This window comes from Chenopodium album, chromosome 16, assembly GCF_948465745.1.
Source record: "Chenopodium album chromosome 16, dcCheAlbu1.1, whole genome shotgun sequence".
Lineage (NCBI taxonomy): Eukaryota > Viridiplantae > Streptophyta > Magnoliopsida > Caryophyllales > Amaranthaceae > Chenopodium > Chenopodium album.
Genome location: NC_137849.1, coordinates 50951764 through 50969316, shown reverse-complemented (window position 1 = coordinate 50969316; position 17553 = coordinate 50951764). Strand labels below are relative to the sequence as shown.

Below are 17553 nucleotides of genomic sequence, written 5' to 3'. Positions count from 1 at the left end.
AGACACATCTGTAATGTGCAATGATCATATATAAAGCATTTATTTAAGCTAAGCAATTACAGGAGCTTGAGTCCATCCAATTTGAAAACAAGACAGGATGATAGAAGCTCCTCTGCACAAAAAACTTAAAAACGCCAACCAATACTAATGTACGTCGTTACTGACACACATCATCCCCTCCTTTTCTTCAGGATTGAGGAACGAAAAAGAACTTGGTGAATCGTCAAAATTGGTAAGTGGAAAATCTTGAAGCCCACCAAGACTATATTCGTAATTTAGCAGAGAGAAGAAAGGATCATCAACATTTCCCTTTCCATCCATCATAATCTGTGCACCATTTTCATTAGTACCATTGGAGCCAAAGCTAAAACCCATATTTGCAACAATGTTTGTTGTTTCACTGTTATCTGAAAGACTCGATGGCACGGATGTTCCTTTATGTTCCTCAGAGGGAATGGCTGGAGTATGACCCTGGAAAAGAGCAATATGCCCAAAAAGCTTGTCTTTTCGAGAGAAAGTTGTTCCACAAGAACACAGCCATTTATCCCTGCCACAGTGCTTTTCATGGGTCTTGAGATCAGCAATAACAGAGAATTTCTTGGTATGGCATCTGCTACAAATATAACTCTTGTCGCAGTGAGTTCTCTTGTAATGATTTTTCACACACAAAATAGTTTTCAGAGGCTGAAACTTCTTATGCTCCTTATTCCTTTTGCAACCTACAAAAGGACAGGAATACCTCTTCAAAAGCACCTTTTCTGAGCTAGACTCCTTGTTGGGTTTTGCCAGGGCAGCCGGAGTTTTGTACTCGTCCCCATGACCTCTCATGTGCATCCTCAAGTTAGCATCTCTTTTGAAACCCTTCCCACATATGGTACAGAAGTGGGTATGGGGTGCAAGAATTTCTTCCTTTTCTAATTGCAAGATCTCATATGATCCAGGAGGAAGATGCTCTTCTTCCTTGCCATCATCATCATCTTTTAGTTCATGATCTTCTTCCATGTTGTTGCAGTTCATTTCAGATACACAATTGGCCGTAACCTCCACCTGGTTTGACTGCTCCACTGGTTTAACTTCACCAACAGCTTGTTTTACTTGCCTTATGTTGTTTTGCGACATCATACTGGTACCAACAGTTGTTGCTGAGGGAAAAAGGGTCCTATTAAGAAGCAAGCTAGAATTAGCAGCAGAGAGGTTATGCTTCATTGATGGAAGTAGACTACCAGCTGCTGATATTAACTGGACTATAATTGAAGTAAGATCAGCTGTGATGAGCTGCTGTTGCTGCTGCTGAATAAGAACTTCTTCTTGGTTGCCAGGAACTTGAGCTTTTCGGCCAACGATCATATGAACTAGCTCTTGAAGTTGGTGGATTTTTTGTTCCAAGAAAGAGAGATTATTAAGCATTGCTCTAGGATCAAAGTTACTTCCATCAGGCATCTGATTCATTTGAGCCCCGTCTTGGTTTGGAATTTTGCCCTGGTTACTTAGATTGCCAACAAGCAAAGATGAGTTCTCTGAAGGTGGGTTAAATTTGGAGAATGAAGAATCTATCCTCATGCTATAATCAAGTATAGAAGGATCTTCCCACTTTGACGGTTCCTGAGAAGTAAAATTGGTGAACGGTTGATTGTTCAGGGATGCATTCTGCTGCACTTCATTCCCAAAAGTTGAAGGCTCAGTCCAATTTTCTGAATTTGGCCTATCTTTAACGTCCATTTTCAAATCCTAATCAGGTACAAATTTAACAGATGGCCAAACCTGGAATAACCACATAAAAACATTATTATTCCAGTGAAAGAACAATAACTGCATGTCCACACAGATTGGGAGTAAAATTAACAGTGAAAGTGTTTGAATAGATCAAAAAATCGACCACTTCCATTTAACATAGTAATAGACAACATCAGGGAACACAGAAAAAAGTCGTGACAAAGTGTCAAAAGGCAACCCTTGTTTTTATCCACTGATATACTTCGAATGATATATGATATCCAGCATCATACTGCACTAGCAACAATAAAATATGTACAAAGCCTAAAGATGCTACGTAAAATGATATATATCAAGCATTTCAGTAGTTCAACTGCTGATAACATCTGGTAAGCAAAAGAGCACAAAATTCTTATCAGCCAACGCAGCTAAAAAAACTAAAGGTCATCCTTAAGCAAAAAGACTTGCTCTATATTTATAATTGTCATTCAAAGATGTCCTCAAAAAAAAAAAAAAAAAAAAAAATGTCATTCAAAGATTTGATCATCTTGTTATGCACTTCTAACTCTCAACAATTACAAAGATTAGGTGGGTAGATAATTGCAGTCCAAATGAAGTTAAACTTATCTCATATATCAGCCTTTTATATATATTCTCTTTTTAAATATTCTCCATGTGATTAAAAAAAATAATAATAATTAAAAAAAAAAAAATCATGTCAATTATTGCACTTCTTTCATGTTTAAAACACTAAAAGAAAAAAAAAATCATGATATCCTCCTTTATTCTCCATTATCTCTAAGCTCCAATAATATCACGTTTCACTTACACAATAGCCACAATCTACAGTATTCCATCACTCTTATGTCTTATGGAAGAATAAGCACAATTCTTCTGGGTAGCTAATCTTGCTATACCAGGGAAAAGATGGCGGTTCAAACTTAGGATTGGTCTGTAAATTTGTCATGAGATATCAGCCATATAAAATTTTATAGCATATTAGTCTTCATCAAGTAAAGTCAAACTTATTAATCAACACAATTCCCCACCCCCATTCCCCCAAGTCCCCTTTCCCCACCCCAAAAATTTCTGGCTTTGTATCCAAGCTCTGCCTTATCTTTCAACCAAACCCAACATATCTTCAAAATCCTGAAACTCTGTGAGAGACTGATAACATTTGAACAGTAAGAATCACGATCTGTCAGTAATAGGCATCAAAGCAATACCAGCACATGGGAATAAATCTATAAAAGGCAACAAGGGCCAACAACAGGCTGCTACTCGTTACACCCATGACCGATTTCAACTGCAGAACCAACCTGGTTGAGCCTAGCCATCTAGCCCATCCATACTAGATATTCACAGAAATACTCTTAAATAGTATACTCTATCCATTATTAGTGGTTTACTCTCTCCATTATTAGTGGTTTATCCCTCATATTGAAGGATTTTCATCTTCTCTATGCTTTCTTATGGTTATGTTCAGCATTTTATACTATAATTGTCATCATTGAAATTAGATCCGGCCAGTTTACCATAATATAGATTAAAGAAAAGACAACCAAAATGTCTGGAAATCAAAGGAAAAGCCCAATTCCTGCAGCAAGAAAAGGTGTCATACAAGTACAACCACCACCCTACACAGATACTCTTGAACCATGATGCAAGTACGGGGCCACAGAGATGTGCACAACCTTACCCCTAACCAATCAAAGACATTCAGAGATGCAATTTTTAAACAACATACAAATACAAAGGATCACTAAATTATGGCCTCAACATCCAGAACCATTTTCTATTAAGCATATAATATATAAGTCCTTCCAAAATCATAAAAAACTTAGGCAAAAGTTTAATTAAGATACAATCTATATGAAATTTAAAGGTCAACCCACAATTAAAAAACACACAATTTCAAGAATGTCAGCAATTAAGTGAACAAAAATAAACATCACAGATCTTTCCCCTTCACAAAATTCCAGAATTTGAACTTAAAGCAAGTACATCAAACAATTTAATAGATAATATAAATCAACTTTATGAAAAAAAATAAAAAATCATCTTTTGTATAAGGAGTAAAAAGAAAACAGAACTCACCAGATTTAGGGTTGCCAAAGAATCCTTTTTGTCAGCTCAGAGCCCTAATTTCCATCCAAATAAGAGAGAGAAAGTTACCCAGATGTTGAAAAGAGGAATTGAAGTTCAACTAGATCAATTAAATAAGCACCAAACAAATCAATACCATAGATAAATAAATATTAATAATAAAAATAAAAATAAAAATAAAATAAAAAGGGATTCAATGTATTATAGCAATTTGGCAGCATTTTATGGTAGTCCCCCCGCCCCAAGCAACAGTAATACACTATGTGGGACCAAGATGAGTCAATTATTTGATCATCACCGTTAATTTTCCACTATATCAAGTCCAAGTCTCAATCACTACCGTTTGTTGGTGGGTCTCATTCTCATAAACATGATCATCATGAATTCATGATTCACGATTATATATAAAAACAAAATTTTAAGTAAAAAATAAAAAAGGGATAAACTTTTTTTTACCCAGATGATTAAAGTTTTGATCTTTGAAATCTGAGTTGATTTCCCACTTAATAGTTGATATTCTAATTATTGGAAGAAAAAAAAAAAAAAAAAAAAAAAGAGCAATTTTTTAAGAAAAATATATGTAAAAGTTATGATCTTTGGAGGTTGCTAGGAAGCTATGCCACCTGCGAGGAAGGTTCAGAGTGGGAGAATCGATGAACAATTGAAGTTAACTAGCTTTTGGACCCGTTCTACGCACGGGTTATGCTTAAGTTATATATTTATTTGAAACTTTACAAATTATCTTGTGAAAAAAAAAAAAAAACCCTTTTACAAATTATTTGAATGAATTTATTTTATCGTCTTTTGACATATTATAATATTTTATGAATTTGTGGTAATAGACTAATAGTTGTAGAAAAAATGGCTTAAAATCATATATAAAATCATATCTCTATCGCATGATATATTAATCAACAATTTGTATAAAAAACTACTTTGTAAATACCAAACACTTATTAATTATAATTTACAATTTTTACATCAAATGTGAAGACATGATATTCTTCTTTAGTCTTTACCAATATATGTCTCTTATATTGCGCTTAATATCTTCAAAATTAAAGCCCCATGACACGCAAACAATGTCATCCTATGGAATTTCCGTAGTATTCTTGCCACCTCAATATTTCCCTTTTCAATCATCATCCTCATTGTTGTAGAAATTTCACATAGAATTTTGAGAGATATACTAATTTTTTAGTTTTTGAAACTTAATGAGTGTGAAAAAATCTTTATTGAAAATTTGTATTTATATAAGAAGAGGGGGAAGATAAGGGGTCAAATTAAAGAAATGAATTATGAATGTGAATAAATTGAATTGATAGATGGAATAATGAGAAGAGGAGAAGGTTTAGGAAATTTAATTTGTTATTGAATTAAAATAAAGATTACAAAATATAAAAGTTATTGAGAAATAAAGGGGGAGATGAAGAGAGAATTTTTTTGAAAACATAAGGAGGGAGAATGAATAAAGAAAGGTGAGAAAGAATGATGACATGTGTCAATTTTGGTTTGTGTTTTTAAATACTAAGTATAGATTGGAAGGAAGCAAAGTCAAAGTTAACAATTTAATACTGTCCAGCCTTAAGCTAATCAGAAGTTAATTAAACCTACTTATATTAATTTACTCCCTCCATCCCTAAATTACATTCCTCCTTTTTATTTTTGGTATTCCAAAATTACATTCCTCCTTTCTATTTTTGGTAGGTTTTTTAGTAAATCAACTCTCTTTTTTTGTTTTATATTTAATGTTTTTTCACTCATCTTTACTTAATCTCACTCATAATCCTTGTCCCAAATTACAATGAATATGATTGGTTAAAAATTTTTAATTAGGAGCACGTGATTGGTCCTTTTTTTTTGCAAAGGATTGATGACATGAGTAATAACTAATCCATCTTTGTACTTCCCATTGCATTATCTAATTATTGTTATTTGTCTTATTCTTCTCTCCTTAATTCCCGTGTAAATTTCCAAAAAGGAATGTAATTTAGGGACGGAGGGAGTAGTGAATTATTTTGGTTAACTTTTGTCGTTTGCTCTTTTTCGACCAGACACAATTGCATAATGACATAAATGACCAATAGTCATGGAGATTGAAGATAATCAAACATTGGATTGGGTTGGATTGTCAAGTTTTATTCATTCTAAATTTACAAAAACTTTTACATACAACCGGTGTGCAGTAAAATACTGAACAACGGATTTTCGCACGTGTGAACAGTGTTTTTTTTTTTCCTTTTTCCAAAATAACGAACATCTCCTTCAAAACTCCTTCAGCAAGCAACAATGGAGGAGAGAGAAAACTCCAATTTTCCAGATTCAAAACTCCTTCACCAAACAACCATGGAGGAGAGAGAAAACTCCAATTTTCGATCAATAATGCCGGAAACCTCCAGATCGTCCAATTACGAAAACCTAATGCGCGAATTTCTGCAATTACAAAGAGAAAATCAACCACCATTAACGCAACATCCAGAGAAAACATGGAGTTTCGACCTCAATCAAACATTCAGAGAATGTGAAGCAGAGAATTTCGTTGATGATCTCGATCAGTTTAATGATGATAACATTCAAAACTCAAAAGTTCCAGAAATTCAAATACAAGGTAAAAATCTAAACAAATACTAACCTATTGTTTGTTTTTGCTTAAATTTTTGATTTAATTTTCAATAATTAATGCAGATATTGAAAATCAAGGTGTTTCAAATACATTAGACGATGAAGATCAAGTTATTCCGAACACATTAGATGAAGAAGGACAACCAGTAGATGAAGATGAAGATGAAGGTAAAATTCTATAAATGTTACATATATTATGGCAAAAGTTACATATATTATGGGAAAAGTTACATATATTGTGAATAATTGCAAAACCATCACGCATAACAGACTATATGCATATTCTCACAATGCGAAGCAATGACATTTTCTTATTGAACTGAAAGGTAGAAAAATTCTTTTGAAAAGTCATTTGACTATATCAAAGGCCAAGATCATTTCAATCAGGCTTTTACCTAAGTGATGTTCACTGCTGCAATAAACTTCTTAAGAATATAGTATAAGAGAAATTCTGTTATGTTATCCCAAAATGTGGTCTAGGTGTGAAGCTAAACTTAAACATATGTTGTTTCTGAACGACAATTATCAATGAAATGCAAAGTATATGCCTTGCAGTAATATGAAATATATAAAACAAAAGGCCAAGATTTGAAAATTTTTCCCATTGCTAGCTCATGTTCTACTTCTAAGTCTGCCCCTACTTCTAAGTCTGCCATACAAAGGCTTGGAAGTTTGTGTTCTTCTATAAAATAATAAATCGACTAAAAGAACTCAGTACAATAAACAAGCCACCATTACAGCCACTGTCAACCAGTGGACAGGACTGAACCTCGTAGCTAAACACATTGATCCAAGATGCTGCCTTCAACCAACACGGATTAATCTAACAAGTGAATCAACTGAACATTAATCACTCAGCCTTGAACTTATTTTCTAGTAAACACCTTCTGTAGTTATGTCATTGGATAAATCCTTGCATTTAGAAGTCTTCCTTAACAAATATTACATGCTAATGATGCTACTCTGATTTATATTATGTCTTCTCTCAAATGCAAGATCACTAACAGTGCTTAGATATAAAAGTCACATTACATTCAATTGCAACTCTATGGTTGACATTATTTTAGATTTTGAATCACTAGCATTGAGCAAGGTGGGCTGCAGAATATTCATTCATGAATGTTACTAATATCTTTACAAATGTTACCTTTATTAATACAGAAGTTACTAATATCTCTTATTCTACTAATGCACAGATACAAATCCAAAACCAATAGATACCACTGGTTTAGATATGGAAGGATCATTAGTTGGAGTGGAAAGAGACACTTATCAAGAAATTTATGACTTGTACAGTCTACATGCTTCTACAGTGGGATTTTCAATAAGAAAGCATACAACAAGGTACCGCTTACACACACGTATAGTCACAGAGAAATACTATGTGTGTTCTGCGGAAGGAAAAAGACATACTGCTGCAAAGAAGACAAATATGGTTCTAATGGTTGATGAAGATAACAAAGATTTAAAACAAAGAAAACCACGACAAGTCTCCATTACAAGAACTAACTGCAAGGCAAGCCTAAGAGCAAAAATGAATGATGATGGAAAATTTAAGGTGGTGTCACATGTGTTACAGCATAATCATGAACTAACAAGAAAGCAGTGGCATTATTTGCATCGATCTGAGAGAGAAGTAACAATAGAAAAGGCAGAAGCAATTAAAACAATGAAATCTGCTGGACTTTCAACAATGGACACATATAATTACATGTGTACAGAAGCTAATGGAGAAGAAAACTTGGGGCATAGTGTTGTAGATCACCTCAATTTCTGCTCAAGACTAAGAATGGAACAAATAGAGGCCGGAGATGCTCAGACATTAGTGAACATTCTGATCGAAGAACAAAAAGAAGATCCTAACTTCTATTTTAGAGTGAAATTCGACACAAAAGGTAGAATTTCCAACATTTTTTGGAGAGATGCAATGATGTTAGAGGATTACAAAATATACGGAGATGTTCTTGTATTTGATACAACATACAGAACAAATCGGTATAACCTTATATGTGCTCCTTTTGTTGGAATAGATAACCATTGGAAAAATTGTATGTTTGCATGTGCATTCATAGGCAATGAAAAAACAGAGTCGTTTGTGTGGTTGCTTGAAACCTTTAAAAAATCTATGGAGAATAAAATTCCAACCTCCATACACTGACCAAGACCAGGCTATGGCTCTTGCAATTGAGCAGGTACTACTTTTTCTATTTGAATATCATATTCACTGATTCAAGTCTCATTTTGAGTCATTTTTGTATACAAAAGTGAAATATATACTCACAAAAGTAACACTTAATATATTGATACAAAAATCACATAAAAACATAATTAATCAAAGTTACCTATACTCTTACAAAAGTCACAATTCCATTCACAAAAGTATAGCAAATATACAATATTCTAAAACATAAAATCTTACTCGTCATCCTCTTTTTCATGCCTCTTCCTTTTATTTCCCTTGGATGTACTTCCTTCACCTTTCAACTTCTTTTTTCCTCCTGCATCCATTTTATTTACTGTTTTCTCAGCTCTATTATAACGAAAACCTTTGATAGATCCTACCAATTAATTAAAAAAAAACATCACAACAGAAATTTTTTTAATCTGGCATAATACAATTACTAAGACACACTAATGTGTATAGACACACAAAAATTAGGGAGAGTGCTTCAAAGAAAATAGCTATAAGTTAAGTAATGCTAATCCGGCTGAGAGAAAGGTTTTAGGGTAAATGATGGATGTGTCAGGGGATGTAGAGTGGGGAGAGATACCCAACATAAACTCTATAACAAAGAAGCCATATTATATGGATACACTTACTAATATTCCACTCTAAAGTCTGAGATGTGAACACAATAAGGGAGTTCATGGGCCATGACTCTTGAATTTGTGTTTGATCACAATAAATGCTACTCTTCACAATCTATACGAGTAGCTCAAAATGATTAAGGTTGTCTACTGCCAAATCAGTAAATAGCCTACAATATAGCTCAAAAGGCTAAATAGCTAGCAACACAGCAACATAAGAGCATTAACGAGCCCTCACATTTCAACATGATTCTTCAAGCCCTCACAATAAATGACTAATTGTACTACTATGAACATGCAGTTTTTCATTTGGACAATTTTACAAACACCTAGTAGGCAATTCCCAAAATAAACCTAATCTAAGCAAAAGCAAGTGATTAAAACGCACAATCAAACAAACATAGCACAAACTGAACAAAAAAAAAAAATTGTGAAAAGGAGAACAAATACTAACCTAGAGCAACAATATCATCACCAGAAACCAAACTCTTCTTCTTCACTATTGCAAAAACTACAAAAAATCCAAAACAACGAAAACCTAAAAATCAAAACACTTAAAACTATATAAAATGAAATAAAATTGAGTAAACAAACCTGAAATCAGCAACAATCAACTTCAAAGTGAAGAAATTAAAGATCGAAGAGAGAGAAATTGAAGTAGCAACAACGAATTTATGCAAATCGCCAAAAGCAAGAGAAGAAGAGAAGTAGAAGAGAGAGAAAAAGATCAGAGAAAGAGAAGCAGAATGAAGAGGAAAGAGAAAATAAAAAAGTTTTTTTGTTTTTTTTTCTTTTACACGTGTGAGCCCAAATTGGGCAACCCAATTTGCACTTCCTTGTTGTGATTTTCAGTACATTAGTGAAAACCCGGTTTTATTAAAAGTTTGTCCTAAATTTAACTTAAAATTGCTCATACTTTTTTTTTTAGTAAGTTTAAATTAAAATTTGCAATTCATTAATTGAAATACTTACATCTTTAATAAAAATTAGAAATTAACAACATTTCAGTTTTAGATAATAATCCCTTATGAATTATGATTGGTAAGTGATTGTTAAGAATAATAAATAGGGTTTAACAACATTTAGTATATGGCGTAATTACTTAATTAATTAGTCACAATAAATAAATTTCAGTTGTGGAAGCAAATTAAGAACAATATACTAGTACAACTAATACAAGTATATAGATTAGGCAATGACTGTTTTTATAAATGGAAAATATCATATAATCAAACTCAATTTAAAACTTGCTCAAACATAAAACTCTAACTTTTCCACCCAAAAAACTCCAAATAATTATAACCCACTTTTGTCACTTTGCTTTAAAATTTTTTAAATTACAGAAAAGATGATGCATACTTTGTAATATGTCCACACTCCACTTTGATGATTAATGTGGGAAGGGTTTTATTATTGTTGAAGGGGGGATTATTTGATATAGTACGAAGTATTTTTTGTTAGTTGTTGCATCTTCTCCTTGCTTAGGTCATTCTCAATTCAATTGGAGACTGAAAGAGACTGAAAAAAGGACTTTAAAACTATCTACAGCATACCCAGCCAATTGCCAAACTTCGGTGGGAGATTAGTAGCACAAGTACGATGTTAGTTTTTTTAGCCTATCTTTGAAAAAAGTAAGATACAAAACTCTTCAAGCAAGTGAAAAGTCAAGTTATTATTCTGACCACATATTGAACTTGATCGTGAACTTTAGCTTAATAGAGAACTTTTCAATTAAATATATTTTCCAATCGAATTAGCCTAGTCATTTTAGGCTGAGTAAGTTCATAATGGATTTAAGTACATTCGAGTATGGTATAAATTGGTTTTCGGGTTGCTTTTGGGTCAAATTAAGTTAACATAACTTTCACAAGTAATTCCGTGATTCTGATTCTAAAGTTTCATTTGAAATCAATCTTGTTTAGCCCCAAAACAAAGAACAGCTAACCCTAAAATTTCATGTGGATTCTAATCAATTATCCCATTAAGGCGGTCACACCTTTTGCCCAATCTATAACCATACATGGCTAGACTAGCCTAAAATGAGAAGTAATTTTATAACCATCACACAGTGTACTATCTTTCATTGCCATTCTTAAAGTATCTTCAACCAGAAAATGGTAGGTCCAAAATTCCATCCAATATGAGATGAAAAGATGAAAATGAAGCCCTAACAAACATTTTTGTAAAAGCAATGGACCCAAAAATGAATAATATGACTAGTCCTTCCCAAAAATGACATTTGCAATGACGAATTTTTGATGTCCACGGGAGCCGCATGCAAACATATATACCACATATTTTTCCACGACTACACCATCCAAATCTCATATAAAAATTTTCCAACTTCGCAACTGCACAAAATAGAAGACATCTGAACGAGTATCGAAAATGCCAAAGAGGATATACAAAGATGACTTTGAGCAAACAGAAAAATACCCCTGTGCTTGATACATATCGAGCCAATGAAGTAAGCAACAGATATATGACAACGAATTCAGGATTAGACCGGTTGCAGTAACGCATAAACAGGAGGGCTGCAAAAGATTTTCTTGATCTTTGGTTGTTGATTGTTAAGCTTTAAGCAATACATGGACAACGGGCAACACCTACAGCAACAATTAAGAAGAATACAAATACATATTAAATGCATGATAGTGAAGGGAATTAATATGACTGGTGATAGACTGATAGCACAAACACATTATCCATCTTTTATTTCTGTTCACGTTGTAAATGAAGTAAAATGAACAGCATGCAAGGGCCAGCTTTTTAAAATCTGTAACATAAGAACACAAAAATATATATTTGCGTTTGATCTAAATGAATTTATGCCTTTGTTGGAATGCCGAGGATCTGTAATGGGTACTTAAGGTGTGACAAAATAGTGCAAGTAACATAGAGCAAAAATCAAATTTACTCAGAAGTTAAAAGTGAACTTTTAAGCTCCAGTTGCAACTGCATTAGCAGGCCAATATATATGTTAAAAGATTGTGATCTCACCGATCCGTTTATCTTCTCTCATGCCATCATGGAAATCATCATCTTTTTTCATTTGGATTACCCGAGCAGGTCTTGTCACAGGACAGATGGCAAGAATGGTACAGCAATAAATTACTCAAGCACCCTCTCACCTGCAGGAATCAAATTCTTTAGAGACAGAACATAAGCAATTACAACATTGGTAAATTCAATCAACACTTCACTTAAGGGTGTGGATTTGTGTGTGTGTGTGTGTGTGTGTGTGTGTGTGAAGGGGGGGGGGGGGGATCCACTAAAACGATGAATAAAACAAACCTTAAATATGGATATACAGCTTATACTTGCATACTCGAATTTACCATATCGATAAGCAGGATCCTACATCTGAGAATTGAGGATTTAGCTTCCTCTCAACAAGTTGTTCAGATTTGTTATGGTAACCAAATCATTTGTTGTGTCTCTTTTGGATAACCACTCTTCTTTAAGAAACACATCAATGTCCCTAGAATAAAGCCATATGATCAATCTTTAAGATCTAACTTCTACAGCAATCAAAAGATATACATAACTATATAGTATTGTCGTGAGTCAACTCACCTCCTTAAGGAAAGAACTTGGTGATTCCTTCTAAGCTCAAATGTATATTTTGTTAGGGCTTCTTGGACATATTGCTTTCCAACAGTTCTCACAGCAGCTGCATTCAATAAATTCTCCAGAGATCCATGTTTTTTAATGAGTTTAAGAGCAGTCTTCCGACCAAATCCTGAAACCAGATTCTGGATTCCAGGAACACCATCAACTTCATCGCCAATAATGCATCCTACAAAAATGGAACTCCTTCAGAAAATATTAGTAAGCCAAACCCAAAAGAATACTTATCTGAGACGAAATTCATATTGATGATTATACTTGTGTCAGTCAAGTCTAAAGTAAACATGTTCTGAAATTGTATACTTCGTAAAAAAGAATAACCAGCAGACTCAGAAAAATTTACTAACAAAGTCTAGCAGTGTTCCTTTTAGATAGTTAAATAGTGCTCTTTATTCTGTAAGTGAAATTTTTTTAAAATTTCAGTTCCATATACATCTACAATATTTTAGAAACATGTGTCCTGGTCCTCCTGGCCCTGTATAATAGTAAATTATTCTGCAAAATTAATGTAGACTTAGATCAGAAAACTCACGTAGACTTAGATCAGACTGCGGGTCACAGCTATATTGAGCAATATAATGCTTCAGTGTATAAAAGGACCACCTTTTGAGCTCAGGCAATGGTTGAACAAGTTGCACATCTTCTGAAATCAATTGTTTGAAATCTTTATCAGGTGAAGCAATGACCACCCTTTTTCCTCTATCTAAGACTTTTTTAGCAAGGGTAGCAATAACATCATCTGCTTCCTGACCATCAAGTTTCAAGACCTGTATGACATTAATGTTTAAGTTAAATTAGCAATAATAGGCATAGAGGATCAGAAACCTTATGAACATAAGGTGTGTCCTGTATAACCTCATTGAGAAATCCAACACTAATCCTCCAGTTCTATTGTTTACAGATTTGAAGCCTAATATTACTCTAAGTCTAAGATATTAAATAATATCTAACTGAAACCAGCAGAGAATAAAAGAGGGAGTAAGAGAATCAAGCTACACCATCACTAATCAATCCACCACCCAGGCACCTAAGACACACACAACCCCCGCCCAAAAGAAGGGGACTGAGAAGAGCCAAAGAGCCAGGTATAAAGGAAGACATTGATGTCCTTGAGATTCTTAGGCAACCTATATGAAATATCAAATCAGCACAAGAGCGGTTGCCATTCACTTTTGCTCTTTATTCCCTTCTTTTTTTCTTTTCTTTTTCTTTTTTTTTTTCCTTTGGCAGTTTGGCCATGAGAGCATGATGCAACTTTGCACTAAGGATAGGGCATGTTATTTAATGATATTCTTTAAGTTACAGTTTCTTTTAGTGAACTAGTAGAAGATTTGAAGCAGACAAACATATAAGAAATTTAGAAAAATCAGTGCAAACAAGTAAAAGAAAAATTATTTTCACCTTACCGGCACATTACAGTCTTTCAGAAGATCTATAACAGGTTTTAGTGACCTTCCAATTGGAAGCTGTTCGAATCCCTTTGATGTATATATACGCCTCAAATATTTAAGCCTGTGTGCTTTATAAGATGGTAATATTTGTTTGCGGTGTTCATGACCTCCTTCCCCATCGAGTACCTACCAAAGAACAAATCTTTTTCAGGTAAAAATCAACGGCTTATGCATAAACAAAGTACCATAGCAATAAAGATATTGTTACAAAGGAAAAGTGTGTTCCAAATTCCAACGCAAACTATTTGTTGTTTCCATGCCAATTTGTCATCTTTCTTCTGAAACATACAGTCTCATAAAAGATAACCATAGGATAAACACTGCTTAAGTATTTTCTTACAGCAGCACCTACTTAGAAGTGATGGTTGCAAAATGAAGTAAGCATGAAAAGTCAATACTTGGTCCAATGTACATGGTACAAAAATAGCCATTTCAATGTCAGTCAAGCCTTGTTCAATATTTGACAGCACATAGGCCCTCCAGATATCATCGTAGTGTGCAAAGCGTTTTTTATTCTTCACAGACAGCCTAGAGTATATTGAAGATTATTTTTACAGAAGAATCGACCTTAAAAAGAACTACTAGCATGTACTAAGTAGCATACCCATTTCCTTGTATTCAAGCCCACCTTCTTTGTATCAGACCATCCCCTTCTTCTACAAAATAAATTTATTCTTAGTTGTATTTCGCCCATCCTTCACTTCAGTCTTTCTTTAATATTTCATAGCTTTTACAACTAAGCCTATGTTCAGCTGACATACAAAATCATATCATAGAGCTAAAAACGACCGAATTGGGACATTGAGTCCTACTATTCATGAATGTACAACTTTTTATCCATGATTACTCTTTGCTACAGATAGTTCTATTGAAAACAAAATATCATAAGCTCCCTTACATATAATTATTCAGTAAAAAAGTTTCATCTTTTGGAGAAAGTAAATTAAATGGATGAACAACTCACCATATTTTTTGACATCCCAAAAAGGAGCAGTATTAAGTAAACATTGTGGGATAGAGGAAGTAAATGCTAAACACTAATTATATGAGCATTTCACTCAAACAAATAGGATTACTTTCACCTCTAACCCTTTTATCGGTTAGAAGGACATGTTTCATCAATTGACATGTTTTGAAAATAAGACTACCAATGAATCCAATACAACTAATAGTCAACAATCCAGGTTTCTTGAATCAAGATCCAAAATTTATTTGGATATTTACACAGTATCCATCAAAACATGAAGTAAAGAGCTTATGACTCTTCTAGCATAACCCATCCTTGATGGAGACGGTAAATAGGCAACGAAATCTACATTGAAAGCATAGTAAACATATTGTTGTTCTATTTCTTACACTTCTACATATAGCCATAGCTCCAGGCTTAAATTTATACAAATGAAAGCAATCTAGCAACAAAAGTCAGATTTAGCAAGATATACCTTACATGAATCTATTCATCTAGACAAACAAGCTTAAATAAATACCCATTCTCTTCTCAAATTTAAGGGCGCGTTGATCAATGCTAGTTCAAACACACTATATTATGCAAGTAACATCACAATGCATGTAAAACATTGATGCATACTTCCCACAACACCACTTGGGAGCATTGAACTTGGAAATTACATATTAAGGCACACCATTTTTTGGGTTTCAATAAAAATCATAGCCAATAAAATTTCTACCCAAAGCTCTCAAATTAACTACCAACTCCCCTTCAATAATAAAAACTATTCTTAACACTCTCCTGTAATCCTTCATTCATGTCTTTCCTATTAAACTCTGCAGCCACACTACATTTCTGTGGGGAAGCACATTATCTGATAATTCTCAAAACTCTTAAGCAACAAAGATTACATAAAAAACGCATTAACCATTTAAATAGAATTCATAAAACAATCAATTCAACTCTTTTTTACCAAATTTCTGAAATTGAAATAGTACCCACAATCTCAAACTTAACCCTACCATCATAAAATTGAAATATAAACATCAAAATTCCAAATTAATCATCTCAGCTCAAAATCAGTACAACAGAAGAATCAGCCAAAGAGATTAGAAAAGAGAAAATTACAGCAATAACAGGATGATTGAGGCTGACTTCAGAAAAGAAGAGAGAAATCCAGTGAGCAAAAGAGTGTAAACTGGGTGAACTCCCCTTGTAGCAAATAGGGTTTACATCCAAAAGGAATACCCTTTCCTTAGTTTTTGCTTTCCCTGATAAATTCCCAGGAATTGAAGAAACCTGCTCAGTAATTGTTTGGGTATTTGAAGAAACTGAGGAAAATGCTTGGAGCTTCTTGTATTTCAATGGTGATTTGGTGCTCCATTTGTTATTGAGAGGGAAAGAGAGAGGTGTGTGTAACTGTAAGATGGGTGCAGCAGTTCCCAACATTTTCTCACTTCGCCCGCTAACAAGATAAGAAGATGGATCGTCTTGGTCTTGGTCTTGGTTTGGACTTGTGAGTCTTGGCAATTTGCAATTGCCAATGGGAGGTATGCGGGTAAGTGAGGATGGTTTTTTTTAGCCTCTTTAGAGGTGACAATTAAGTCGTTTGGATTGAGTTTCATTTAATTTATATTGGTCTCTATATTTTGTTGTCAATAACCTTTTTATAATTTTATATAAAATAATCTTTATTAATCTAGTGGGTTAGGTCAGAAACCATGTAAAGTGATTTTGATTATAGTTCGAATGTTGTATCTCGTGGTTAAGTGCATGACAATTTTTTCATATTTAAAGTCAATTAGGAACTTCATATACTCTTCAAATACTCATAATAGACTATGTATCAACTTCCTAGGTCATATGCTTTTTCTTGAACACTTCCTACTTATTCAAGTGTATCCGAAACCTTAACCACAAATGAATAAATTGCATGTCAAAACCTTAACTACCTAATATGTTATGCTCGTTTAGACGTATTCACATACACTTTCTACCATTCTACAAATTTATAAGTTTTTAAAGTGTAAAAAGAGCTACAAAGACAATTTTGTAGCAAATATTTAGTCACAAGTTTTAAGTATCATCTCCAAGACTTTAACCAACTAAGCTAGTTGACATCCACATAAAGGAGCATTAAAGTTTATAAAAACTTATCACATATTTACATGTTTTTTTTTTTTTTTAATTATATTTATATGACTTATTAGTATTAATAATAATATAAAATATGAAAATTAAAAAAATAAAAAAAATTGCAAAAATGAGGAATAA

The 17553-nt window shown here is 33.4% G+C and overlaps 1 protein-coding gene and 1 pseudogene across 5 annotated transcripts; both read right to left on the bottom strand.

The window, feature by feature from the left end:
• Nucleotides 1-11: 11 nt before the first annotated feature.
• LOC145586949 (protein SENSITIVE TO PROTON RHIZOTOXICITY 1 pseudogene) lies at nt 12-4037 on the bottom strand (annotated as a pseudogene). Its single transcript, XR_014101046.1, has 2 exons — nt 3811-4037; nt 12-1761 (listed from the first exon to the last, which is right to left on the bottom strand). The product of XR_014101046.1 is annotated as a protein SENSITIVE TO PROTON RHIZOTOXICITY 1 pseudogene (transcript).
• Nucleotides 4038-5915: 1878 nt separating this feature from the next.
• LOC145585881 (uncharacterized) lies at nt 5916-16794 on the bottom strand. Of its 4 annotated transcripts, XM_081642590.1 has the most exons (10): nt 16408-16794; nt 14286-14456; nt 13412-13646; nt 12826-13048; nt 12544-12730; nt 12250-12380; nt 11686-11855; nt 9704-9760; nt 8861-8939; nt 5916-6252 (listed from the first exon to the last, which is right to left on the bottom strand). In XM_081642590.1, the coding sequence occupies exons 1-5, from the start codon at nt 16726-16728 to the stop codon at nt 12628-12630; spliced, it is 1053 nt and encodes a 350-aa protein (XP_081498716.1). In that variant the 5' UTR covers nt 16729-16794; the 3' UTR covers nt 5916-6252; nt 8861-8939; nt 9704-9760; nt 11686-11855; nt 12250-12380; nt 12544-12627. The 4 variants fall into 4 exon arrangements, with proteins under 4 accessions (XP_081498716.1, XP_081498715.1, XP_081498714.1 ...); XM_081642589.1 differs by lacking the exons at nt 5916-6252; nt 8861-8939; nt 9704-9760 and adding an exon at nt 11217-11600; XM_081642588.1 differs by lacking the exons at nt 5916-6252; nt 8861-8939; nt 9704-9760 and having other exon boundaries at nt 11577-11855.
• Nucleotides 16795-17553: the final 759 nt, after the last annotated feature.

Bases quoted from the DNA above. Each gene is read 5' to 3' on its own strand.
- LOC145585881 (XM_081642590.1), bottom strand. From the start codon at position 16,728: ATGTTGGGAACTGCTGCACCCATCTTACAGTTACACACACCTCTCTCT. The intron at 13,049-13,411 runs GTGAGTTTTCTG...CCATTTTTGTAG, and splicing joins GCAGTCTGATCTAAGTCTAC to GATGCATTATTGGCGATGAA. The intron at 12,731-12,825 runs GTGAGTTGACTC...GCTTTATTCTAG, and splicing joins CAAGTTCTTTCCTTAAGGAG to GGACATTGATGTGTTTCTTA.